This window comes from Prenolepis imparis, unplaced genomic scaffold, assembly GCF_030444845.1.
Source record: "Prenolepis imparis isolate NDT839.2.m4 unplaced genomic scaffold, iyPreImpa1.0 SCAF_13, whole genome shotgun sequence".
Classification (NCBI taxonomy): domain Eukaryota; kingdom Metazoa; phylum Arthropoda; class Insecta; order Hymenoptera; family Formicidae; genus Prenolepis; species Prenolepis imparis.
Window position 1 is genome coordinate 8,059,674 of NW_028141171.1, and position 11,807 is coordinate 8,071,480.

The 11,807-nt window shown below is 35.5% G+C and overlaps 4 protein-coding genes across 6 annotated transcripts in view; 2 read left to right on the forward strand and 2 right to left on the reverse strand.

Annotated features, from left to right (window-relative positions):
- Nucleotides 1–282, reverse strand: part of LOC145944460 (uncharacterized) — a 6,988-nt gene extending 6,706 nt beyond the window's left edge. Inside the window, exon 1 of the mRNA XM_083052797.1 lies at nt 1–282. This exon is cut by the window's left edge and continues 23 nt beyond it. Coding sequence (XP_082908923.1) covers nt 1–85 — 85 coding nt within the window. The 5' untranslated portion in view covers nt 86–282.
- Nucleotides 283–1,854: 1,572 nt separating this feature from the next.
- Nucleotides 1,855–3,103, forward strand: Rpl36a (ribosomal protein L36A). The gene is made up of 4 exons (XM_083052798.1): nt 1,855–1,970; nt 2,303–2,476; nt 2,811–2,927; nt 3,020–3,103. The coding sequence occupies exons 1-4, from the start codon at nt 1,968–1,970 to the stop codon at nt 3,038–3,040; spliced, it is 315 nt and encodes a 104-aa protein (XP_082908924.1). The 5' UTR covers nt 1,855–1,967; the 3' UTR covers nt 3,041–3,103.
- Nucleotides 3,052–5,139, reverse strand: Ccdc53 (Coiled-coil domain containing 53). 2 transcript variants are annotated; one of them, XM_083052794.1, is made up of 6 exons: nt 5,007–5,116; nt 4,748–4,890; nt 4,242–4,518; nt 3,948–4,112; nt 3,560–3,831; nt 3,052–3,253 (listed from the first exon to the last, which is right to left on the reverse strand). In XM_083052794.1, exons 3-6 carry the CDS (start codon nt 4,290–4,292, stop codon nt 3,190–3,192), a joined length of 552 nt encoding a protein of 183 aa, XP_082908920.1. In that variant the 5' UTR covers nt 4,293–4,518; nt 4,748–4,890; nt 5,007–5,116; the 3' UTR covers nt 3,052–3,189. The 2 variants fall into 2 exon arrangements, with proteins under 2 accessions (XP_082908920.1, XP_082908921.1); XM_083052795.1 differs by lacking the exon at nt 4,748–4,890 and having other exon boundaries at nt 5,007–5,139.
- Nucleotides 5,140–5,152: 13 nt separating this feature from the next.
- Nucleotides 5,153–11,694, forward strand: Tnpo-sr (transportin 3). 2 transcript variants are annotated; one of them, XM_083052776.1, is made up of 18 exons: nt 5,153–5,289; nt 5,631–5,834; nt 5,962–6,119; nt 6,193–6,265; nt 6,401–6,538; nt 6,619–6,839; nt 6,908–7,052; nt 7,160–7,306; nt 7,403–7,638; nt 7,722–7,861; nt 7,945–8,136; nt 8,259–8,497; nt 8,575–8,715; nt 8,796–9,007; nt 9,096–9,252; nt 9,348–9,515; nt 9,597–9,709; nt 9,792–11,694. In XM_083052776.1, the coding sequence occupies exons 1-18, from the start codon at nt 5,173–5,175 to the stop codon at nt 9,850–9,852; spliced, it is 2,862 nt and encodes a 953-aa protein (XP_082908902.1). In that variant the 5' UTR covers nt 5,153–5,172; the 3' UTR covers nt 9,853–11,694. The 2 variants fall into 2 exon arrangements, with proteins under 2 accessions (XP_082908902.1, XP_082908903.1); XM_083052777.1 differs by lacking the exons at nt 5,153–5,289; nt 5,631–5,834; nt 5,962–6,119 and having other exon boundaries at nt 6,390–6,538.
- Nucleotides 11,695–11,807: the final 113 nt, after the last annotated feature.

Consider the following 11,807-nt stretch of genomic DNA (forward strand, 5'->3'; position numbering starts at 1 on the left):
TGATGTCGCATTTTGCGTCTGCGGATGCCTTGTCGTTCTCCGTCACCTTCTCGACGGCGACCTCGTTATTTTCCTTAGTGCTCATGGTTGAGGTTGACTCGGCGACCTGTAATCGCGTCGAATAATCCAAAGAGAGACTCGCGGACTCGACTACCGAACTCCCGGAGTGCGAAAGAGCGGCGACGGCGACGACGACGGCGTTGGCGATAGCGGCTACGGCGTGTACGCGAAACGAGACTACGGATACGTGCCCTCTCACGACGTCGGTTTCCGCCGGAATGCTTGAGAGAACAGCGTCGTCAGGCGAAGACCCGAGGGGCCGCGAGGGAGAGGGAGAACGAGAAGAGAAGGGGAAGAAGGAGAGAGAAAGAGAGAGAAAGGGAGACGGACGGATATCATGGAGCTTCAGGGACGAGGGGGACAAGGGACGACGAGGGAGAGAGAGAAAGAGAGAGAGATTGAGAGAGGGAGGCGAAGGAGCTGAACCAGTCAGGAGTGGAGCGTGTATACCGAGGACTGTGGCGCGAATAGCGCAAAGCGAACTACTACCAGATCACGACACGCTTCTAGCACGTCCAACCTGGCTTTGTTCAAAAATGAAGATGGCGCGGGTTTGAAACCCGATAATTCCCTGATTGGTCGTCGCGACGACGAGCCGTATACCGACGTTTCACGCGTGCAATACGCGATTTTACAGCGGCGTATGACGTTTCGCGGCACCGCGATCGCCTTACGCACGTAACGCGTCCGCCCGGAGTGTGAATAAAATTAAAACTCGCGGACGACGAGGGGTTCGAGAGTTCGTGGCACGAGCGGGACGTCCGGTTCGAGGCTACGTCGCTCGATTCAAATAAGCCTTGGCGCTGTGCGACCGCGTCTTCTCTTCTCTTCTCTCCTATATCCTACGTGGCTTTTCGGCCACGCGCGCGCTCGCGTAAAATCGATAGATATATTTTCATTCGCGAAAACGATCGCGCGAGGGCGATCGTCGCGGGGACGATTCGCGCGGACGAGGACGATTCACGCCGCACGCACGTGTTCCCGCGAACAAAGTGCGTGCGTCGCGCGGATTAATCTATATAGATACGACGAGAGATGAGAAGAACGACGCCGAGACTCGAAATTCGCCGCTTCGTACCTTTCACTCCTTCCAATCTATTTACAATCTATTTACATTCTCATTGCGTATAATCTGTCTTAATTAATTGAGAAAAAATCTATGCATTGTGTTCATCTCGCTCGACCGAATGACTGCACTTTTTTTTTATCGCGCAAAGAGACGCATCTTCGACTTACCCCTTTAAAATCGATATATATGTACATACATTTATTGTTTAGCACACACGTATATTAGAGGCTGCGTGCCGAGTAATCGTGTGTGTATATATATATATATATATATAGATATAGATATAGATATGACACACACACGTGCGTTTCTCGTTGCATATCTCGTAGGATTGTTAGATGAGCGAGCAGATTGTTAGATTGAATCCGCCCCGCAGCTCTCTGTTTATTTATATCCCGAGTAACACGAATAATAAAGGATAGCTTAATATAAGATCACTTATTGATTGGATGTTTTGATGCCGGCTGTGTTAATGGCGTAAATCCACAATCCGCGGTTTCGCAAACTGACACATTTCATTGACAGTTTCTTTCTCTTTCTCTCTCTCTCTCTCCAGGTTAATACGCGAGAGATTCACGATTCGTAGAATATTATAACATTATTAGTCGCATCGTATTAATATTTATGCATGAGGAGCGCAAAAAATATATATAGTCAAGGTTCATGAATTTATTGCAACGAGAGAAAGAGAGAGAAAGAGAGAGAAAGAGAGAGAGAGAGAGAGAGAGAGAGAGGGAGAGAGAACGTCTGCGCAGGCGCACCGCGTACAGTTTCCGTCTGTATAGGCGCCTCGATTTCCGGTCGAATTGCGTTTCTCTTTTCTTTCTATACGTTCAAGATGGTAGGTCGATACGATACTTTAACGTATTATTTTCATCCGCGAATATTTTCGCGATCCTTATCGTTTAACGTATCGCGAAATCCGCGTTCGCATCTAAAGTATATTCTTTAGAATTTACTGTAAATATCTTTAATTTGGCGTGTATAATAATTGTGACGTGACGGAACATAACCTTTAAGCGAAACATGCACTTAATGTTTTGATTTGTCGATATAGAAATGAAATTTCGTAAATTATTTAATTATGTATTTCTCGGAGACAAATGACATTGTTATTTATTTATTCAAAATTGTGATGTAATACGAAATCTTTATTCGCTTTTTTTTTCATAGGTTAACGTACCGAAGCAAAGGCGTACTTTTTGCAAAAAATGCAAAGTACACAAGACTCACAAAGTGACGCAGTACAAGAAAAGTAAGGAGAGACATGCCTCGCAGGGCAGAAGACGTTACGACCGCAAACAGCAAGGTTTCGGTGGTCAAACTAAGCCCATCTTCAGAAAAAAGGTAAGCGCATACTACCTTGTATCAATTACAAATATTTAAAGATGAATAGCAATTTTGTACTATATTTATTAGTTGATACACAATAAAACCAGTTTTAATAATAGTAGGACTAAAAAATACTATTATAAACTCTCTAATTAACATGCAAGTTTATTAACGTTACTCTCTATTGTAATAATCTTTGATATTATTAATTAAAGTGTTAAGAGTGATAAATATTATTGATTCAACTAATATATATATATGCTTATCAATATTAAAAGCAGATGCATTATATTATATTTAATCTATTTTTATTAAATCTAATTACTAATTATATTGTATGTATGAATAGGCAAAAACGACCAAGAAAATTGTACTGAGGATGGAATGTACGGAATGCAAGTACAGAAAGCAAATTCCACTGAAAAGATGCAAGCACTTCGAATTGGGTGGTGACAAAAAGAGGAAGGTGAGTACAAATGTTCAGAAAAATATTCAAACAAAGATGAAACATTGAATTGATTTTGGATTAACAAAATTACTGTTTTTTATTTTTTTCAGGGTCAAATGATTCAGTTCTAAAGTATCCACTCAACGTTTTCAGCATATTCTGTATTTAATAAGAAATAAATGAATCTACAGGAATTTGTATACATCTTTATTTGGATGATTCGTGTTTCATGTGAAAATGTCCAACATGTCTACAACGAACAGCGCTAACACCTTAATATTTATTCACCTTGATTCTCACCGTTATCTAACGACCGTGGTATAGAAACTATCTGTTGTGGATTGCTAACAAGATAAGAAAAAGAGGTACTAAAATTACATATATCTCAGTATTTGCATTTGTTTTGTACCATGTGTGTAAAATAAATTTTAACTCTTGCACATATTGACATTAATATAATTTCTTTTTTAAATAGCAATGCGTGTTTTTCTCTTAATGATAGAAAATTAATAAAGAGAAGTTAAACAAAACTTTACAGTTAATATCTAAATGTGAATATTGAGATATTTAATTAAACATTACTAACAATATTGATCAAATATATCGTAAACGTTACAATAAGTATATGAATGAAAATAGCTATCACTTACTCCAATATAGATGTATCCAGTCCTTCCTGCTTCATCTTTAATTTAACTGCTTGTTTTGGTACACCAAAGTGTAACATTTTAAAATACTTTTCATAGCGAGGATCTTTAGCTGCAGTTTGTACTTCTGTCTCTTCATCTTTAGGCTCTACTTCACTGTTATCCGACTGATCCACTTTACGTACTTCTACTTCCTCCAATTTACTCGTATCATTCTCATTAACATTATCTGATTCTTTACATTGTTCTTGCTCTAAACCAGGTATAGAAGATAACTATGCAAAAGTAAAACGAAACATTGGAAAGATGTTAAACTCTAGATTAATTTATTGCGTAAAGATTTTTTTTTTATTAAAATTTCTCTACACGCTCGCGCAAAGTATTCACGTACCCGCGATTCTAGTATCTCTAACGACGCTTCTAACTTTTGCAACTTATTCTCAAACTCGTACAGTCTCTCCTCGCAGCACAGGGCAAATTTATTCAAAAACGTAACAGTATGGGTAATAAAGTGATTTATGAAAGAGACGGTTCGTTTTTGGTTGATCGGCGGTACCTAGAATATAAATCATTTGAGGCCTGCTCCCTACACAGACTATCATCCCGTTAAGCATCTTAACGAACGTCATCGTTCTCGATGGCGATGTTTATGCACGAGAAACATTAAAAATCTCATTGTCGACACCTTTGTGTAGTCTATCGTTGGCTCGATTATCGGTATCTTATATTCACTCATCGTGGATTATAGTCGTCTCCGGTTGTCAGTTTACCAAACTGTCAACTCCGCTCATCGCACGTATGTACATACTACGTAACGTAACTATGAAAACATTTTGTTTTGTCCTCACTGCGCATCGGATATGGAGAGCGGAAACCGCATCAGCGTCTCCAAGGTTTCGCAGAACGTCATCGAATCTGCGCATCGTCGTCGAGGCGCTTGAGTCTACCTTGCCGATGGAATTCTGGAATGAACACAGATAATTTGTTTTTACAAAATTTTATAAATAAATATATATATATATATATAAAATTAAATTTTATATGTATATATAATTAAATTTCATAAATATATAGAAATATTTATATATAATATATATAAAATTTAAGTGAAAAAAAAAAACGTGAAAGAGAGAACGCTTTTATAAGGAAGGATATTATTATTGTAAGAGAATCTGTTTGGTTTTCCATTACATTTTCCGCATCGCGTGTCTATTCATCAAAGAGCGACTATACATGCTGCTTGGTCGTAAGTGCGGATCATCTGTTCCTTGGAGCTACACTCTTTTTCGCGGTACTTTTTTTCCAAAATCTCCAATCTCCACCTTCCCGTCTTTCTTCTCTCGCATATACATACAACATATTATATATATATGCTTATTTTCTAATTTACATTTTATACTTTTAATTCGTACATGACGGCTGAATAGAAGGAAATCGCTAAGCTGCTTACACTAGAATCCGTGCACCGTGCACTACTGATCCGGTGGAGAGGTTAAGTTGTCGGATCGGGGCGAGAGAAACGTCCGACCGAGGCAGCCGCAAGCGCGAGCGCATCTGTAGTGTCAACCGGAATCGGCTGTATGGAGATTTCGAGGTGCCCGAGTATTTTCTGAAGCATGGATTCCCCGCCGAGCCTGGAGACCGTCTACCAGGCCGTGTGCTCTTTATATAATAATACAAATCCGGCCGAACCAGGAAAAGCGTCACTATGGCTGGGAGAATTGCAGAAATCGGTGAGCCTGTACACGGTTGTCTTTTACAGTCGAGAGAACAATTTTCATTATTTCTCTCCGTATTCGCGCTTACTCTGTTCACCTCGAATACGAGCGTGCAGGTTTCTCGCTACCTTTGCGTTATCGGCAACTAGAATAACTGTGTCGGGAAACTAACCTGAAAAGGGAAGACGGTGTTGTTACTGCTTAAAAAAATGTATTTTATATTGCGATATAATAAGCGAATTAAATTAAATGTGACATTATATATGTATGATTCTTGACTCTGCAGAATATGTAAATTATTTCATCAGGTTCTGTAAAAAGAATTTATTATTTTGATACTTTTGTACGCTTTACAGGTATTCGCATGGAAGATAGCTGATGAAATGCTACATCAAAAACGAAATATAGAGTCTTGTTACTTTGCTGCACAGACAATGCGTACTAAAATACAACTCTCTTTTCACGAATTACCTCAGGAGGCTCATGTTTCGTTAAGAGATTCCTTGCTGGAACATATATCACAAATTAATGAACATACTAATTCTGCTATTGTTACCCAGGTCTTTATACATATTCTTTCACAAAACTGTTTTTATATTTTATGATAAATTGTTATAATGTGGCATTTTTTTGCTATTTAAGTGTTGCGCTATTTTCATTAATAGTTTTAAATTTTCTTATTTACAGTTATGCTTAGCACTAGCAGATCTGGTCTTACAAATGCCATCGTGGCAAAAACCAATAGTGGATTTAATTAATAAATTTGGAACAAGTACTGCAAATCTCTGGCCATTGCTTGAAATATTGACAGTGCTCCCAGAGGAAGCAGGTTCCAGATCGCTCAGGTATTTAGCAAAATATCTCATATTTAATAAAAATATATACAATCAAGGAATTGCAATTGTTTTATTTTTATAGGCTGGGAGCTAATCGTAGACATCACATGTCGCTTGAATTTAATGCAAGTGCAGATACTGTGACGGAATTTCTAGTATGTGTAACAACAATATTGCATATAATAATTTTTCATCTGATATATATGTATATATATTATATGAGATGATGTATAATGTTCTCATTATTTTAATGTTAGTTATTCAATATTTCATATATAGTGTAATTGCAGAAAATGTGCCTAAAGAATGGCAGTGAGAATGTACAAATTCGAGTGACTATTTTGCGATGTTTTACCAGTTGGATAACTGTTCATGCAATACCACTTGAAGCCATACCCTCGAGTGATGTAATTGCTTATGCCTTGCAAGTGAGTCTCTTAAAATTGACAAGCTTTTGCAAATCTTTCAATTACTATTCTTTTTTATTGAGAATAATTTTATTTTACAGGTACTTAGCAATCATATGGCTGGTTCGCAACTGCATGAAACAGCTACTGATTGCATCTGCGTAATTTTGCAGACGCTAGGTGAAGACACCAATCGGATCAACAACAGCGCAAGTGCAATAGCACAAGTTCAATTGCAGCAAGTGCAATTATGTATTTTCACGAGTGTGATGAATTTAGAACAGCCATATCACTTATCTGTTGCCCATGAAGATATGGAAAAGTAAATTTTTCGATATACTCGAGTATATTTTGTAGCATATAAAACTGCAGTTATTAAATATATTACAGATCTATAAATTACTGTCGAATATTCACGGAATTGGCCGAAACGTTCCTAGAACTTATGGTAGCAGGTAGCGAGGGTGGAGAACAGTTTTATGCCACACAAATTTTGGACCTTGTTCTCACATGCGTTGGGCATCATGATTATGAGGTTAAATATATTGAAAATGTGTAGATTTTATTTCAATGTTACTAGATGAATACTTTTTGTTGAATTAAAATATTTTCATTACTGATTATATAACATTTTTTGCTAAGGTTGCGCAGATAACTTTTAACCTGTGGTATCGGCTATCGGAAACTCTTTATCATAAAAATAGTGACAATCTTAATACTGTATTTCGGCCGCATATCGAGAGATTGATCGGTGCCCTTTGCAGGCATTGCCAAATGGAACCAGATCATGTCAGTATTTACTAGGATTTTATTAAATAATAACAATATTATCTAATAAATATACAATAGATTGATAAATTACAAGAATTTACACATTAATTGCAGTTAGGTCTCGTGGAAGAAGGAGGCGGAGGAGAAGAATTTGCCGACTTCCGAAACCGCGTATCGGATCTGATAAAAGATGTGGTGTTTGTAGTTGGAAGTAGCCACTGTTTCCGACAAATGTTCTCATCGTTGACCGGAGGACCTGGACCACAGGGTCAAGCTGTACATACACCCACCTGGGATTCCACTGAGGCTGCGCTTTTCGTAATGCAAGCAGTGGCGAAAAACATTCTGCCGTATGTTCTCTCTATATTTATATTTATTATGAAGCAAAGCCACTTAGAGATTAAACATAATAATGACAAATTTTGTACAACAGAGAAGAAAATGACGTGGTTCCGAAAGTGGTAGAAGCTATTCTTAATTTACCAGAAAATACCCACATAGCTGTACGCTATACCAGTATTCTTCTGTTAGGTGAGCTATGCGAATGGATAGATAGGCATCCGCAATCATTAGGTAAGATAGACATTTGTCATCAATTTAGATATTTATTCCAATATAGTATTGATATAATATATCAGAATTTTCCATTATTTCAGAACCAGTGTTAAATTTCCTCTTAGCATGTTTAAATCAAAAGGGTTTAGGAAGTGCTGCCTCGGGTGCACTATTAAGCATATGTACAGCTTGTCCGTTACATATGGCCTCGCACTTTTCTGGACTTTTGCAAATAGCACGTTCTCTCGACAATTTTCCTATCAGTAACGATGCAGCGATTGGCCTACTGAAAGGTATTTAATAAATTGCATTATTTACAAACAATTACGAAATATATATATATATATGATTTTATTAACTTTCGCGCGTTAATGAAACGAAAAGCGCTATTTATATCGTATGTATGTCGTGACAGGAGTGTCGATAATTTTGGCAAGATTACCACACGAGGAAATTACTACGGCAATGCGAGAATTGTGCTGTTTTCAAGGCAGTTCTTTATGGGCACTTCTCGCGGATAGTATTCCAATCGAGAGAGGAACCAAGACTGATCCTGTGATATGGCTGGATAGATTAGCTGCTATATTTAAGCACACTAATCCTCAAATCGACGAACCTAATAAACCTCATCCTTGTCAAAGTGTCGTCATTGAAGTGAGTGTTATTAAAGACGAAAAGTCATTGTAAGACATGCACGTGCACATTTGAATTATCATTATTTGTGCTCATAGATGTGGCCTGCATTGTCGAATGTGTGCGAAAGATATCAACGGGATGTCAGAGTCATGGAGAGATGTTGCCGTTGCATACGTTTTGCGGTACGCTGCGTAGGCAAACATTCTGCGCATTTGCTGGAACCGATTGTAAAACAGGTATTGATTTTCGATCGTCTCGTAATAATACCATTTTGTTTTATTTTTAATACATATAAATTGTTTTTGGTCTCACATAGATTGTACCGTTATACACGGTAAATCAACATAGTTGTTTTTTGTATCTTGGCTCCATATTGGTGGACGAATACGCGACTGACTCCGAATGTGTATGGAATCTATTAAATATGTTACAAGCTTTTATTGGCCCCACTTTTGCCCTCCTCGAACAAGAAGATGGCTTGAAAAATCATCCTGACACAGTAGATGACTTATTCAGGTTATGCGCCAGGTGATTAATTAAACAATAATACTTTCAATTATATCTATCAATGATTTTATCGCGATATCGTAATGTTTCGTTTCTTTTTACACAAAAGGTTCCTTCAAAGAGCTCCTGTCCCTTTATTACATTCTCCCGCTATCGGGAGCATTGTAGATTGCGCTATAATGGCTTGCAGTTTGGATCACCGAGACGCCAACAGTTCAGTAATGAAATTCTTTTACGATCTCTTACATAGCGGCCGCGGTTATAAGGTAATTCTTTAAACACGTTGAGAATAAACATTTAAATAAAATTCTTTCGTATATAAATCTCAATTATATGATATTTTTATCATACCTACATTTAGGATCGATCAGATTACACGATACGGCGACAATTGGTACAAAATATATTGCAAGAAAAAGGCCAAACATTAATTACAAAATTACTACATGCTTCAGTATTTGAGCTGTCTTCTTACATGCTATCCGACGTAGCTGATGTCATTATAGAACTTACCCGAAATGAGCCAGACGTAAGATTTATTTCATCAGTTTTTATAATACTTTTTTTTCGCGCATCTCGTATACAAATTTTATTATATATATTTTTTAAGCTTATGTCGAAATGGCTGAGAGAAGCTATTCTGACGATGCCGCTGCAAAACGCAGGCGGAGCTCCTGCAGCCACATGCGAACAGTTTACTGAATTTCACAATACAATTACGAGGTACGTAGCATATAATAGATCACTGAAAAAATGTAGTGCTTAATTTGTACTTATATCTTTTTTTTCTCTCTCCGATATTCAGGTCAGAAACACCAAAAACTGTTACGCATGCCCTACGAAATTTCGCACGTCTGTACCGCTAATGTGTTTATATATATATATAAAATTGTATATGTATATAAATACATATATAATTAATATATTATATATATTAATTATATATATAATTAATGTATTATATATTAATTATATATATTAACAATATATTAACAAATAAAAATATATTATATACATATACATATTATATACATATACATACATGCATACATATATATACACATTTAAATTTCTTAAAAATTATTTACATTATTGACATCTTCCAGCGAGTTTCGATTACTATGTCAGGAATAAAAATCTCGAAACAGTGAAATATGACATGTGAGTTTTACGGGCGGATGTAAAAACATTAGGAAAGGAACTTAGATTTTTATGTTTTTATTATCTATAGTTATGTTTGCAAAATATTTTTATCAGTATATATACGTTGTATTTGGACAAGTACATTTTTACAAGCATATATCAAAAATTTTTTTTATTTCTTTTATATTTATTTTTAACAGTTTTTTTCTTTAATTGATCTCCGTAGAATATCTATACAATATTGCAAGATATAGACAAATGTTTGTGTGTATAAAGAAAGAAAGTCTTTTGGTTTCAAGATAATAAATTTTTTTTTTTTTTTAATAAAAGAAAAATTAAATACTTTGCAGACATACTATAAATAATAAACGTGGACAGAATTTATGAAAGCGATATGTGTGTGTGCTAATGATTATAAATTATATGGATTATGCCGAGTTAATTATATTTATGCGTGAAATATTCTGTTAATTAACTGCAAAAATTTTATAATATTTTTTAATGTCTCGACTACACTATTTCAGCGTAATTATATTTACTCTTTATGAAAAAAAAACAAAAAAACAAAAAAAAACTAGTCAAGTTTCCATCGTACAAGAATAATTAATGGCATTTGTTCGATTAATCGTATATGAAAAGCACACATCTCAGAATTAAAGTAATACATTTTAATCAGGTATTTGCAAATGTATTATGATATATCCATGAATCTAAAAAATTAATACAAATTTTGTAAACTTATGTCCATAGACTTTAATTAAAGACGGAGTTCTATGTACAAAAATTAATTAGACACATCCATCGATATTTTTGACTTAATGTTACAAAACTTCATTAAGCACATGTTTCTAAATTGAACAATAATTACTACTTTATTTGTTCAATTTTTTAAAATACGAGATGATAAATTTCTAATTTATATCTATTGTAGTATCATAGCAAAAAAAAATTCTCTTGCAATTACATTGATACCCGCGAATGTAATTATTTACATTCAACAAATTTGAGAAATTTATACAAATTTTTCCATGTTTACATATATAAAATACATTCGTAGATAAATATGTATTTTAAGTATATTTTAAAGATTGTGTATAATATACATATAATAGCAGATATAAGTAAGAGGCATCACCTTACTGTGTTACTGCAATACATTCGCGAATGATGATATAGTCATTTATCGATAAACGAGTATGAAAATAATTGTTATATTGTCTTACGCTCTGAATCTAATGTTTAAGTGTACAGATCGTTTACATACGACAAATATGATACCGCTCTTCTTTCGTGGAATGTTAATGTACAGAATGAAATAATTGATTAAGAATTAAGGAACACAATAGAGAACGAAATGTTTATAATGTACTACTACTACTATTACTGCTAGTACTACTACTGCATATAACGATATAACGCGTCGATGTTAAAGCTCGTTAAATTCTCGACAACAGTATTTCTGCGAATGCTGTTCGATGTAGCATTTACGTTGAGCGCTAATCGTCATTTTGTTTCATAGTAATCTTTCGATGAAGTTTCGAATAAAGTGATATTTTTTACGGTAACGTACACTTTTCAGTTATAGAATCAGATGTTTCGATAGTCTCGAATCGTTAAGGCCATTGCACGTACAAAAATTTTAGTCGTAATAGTAAGGCTGTAAGCAAATCGTCCAATC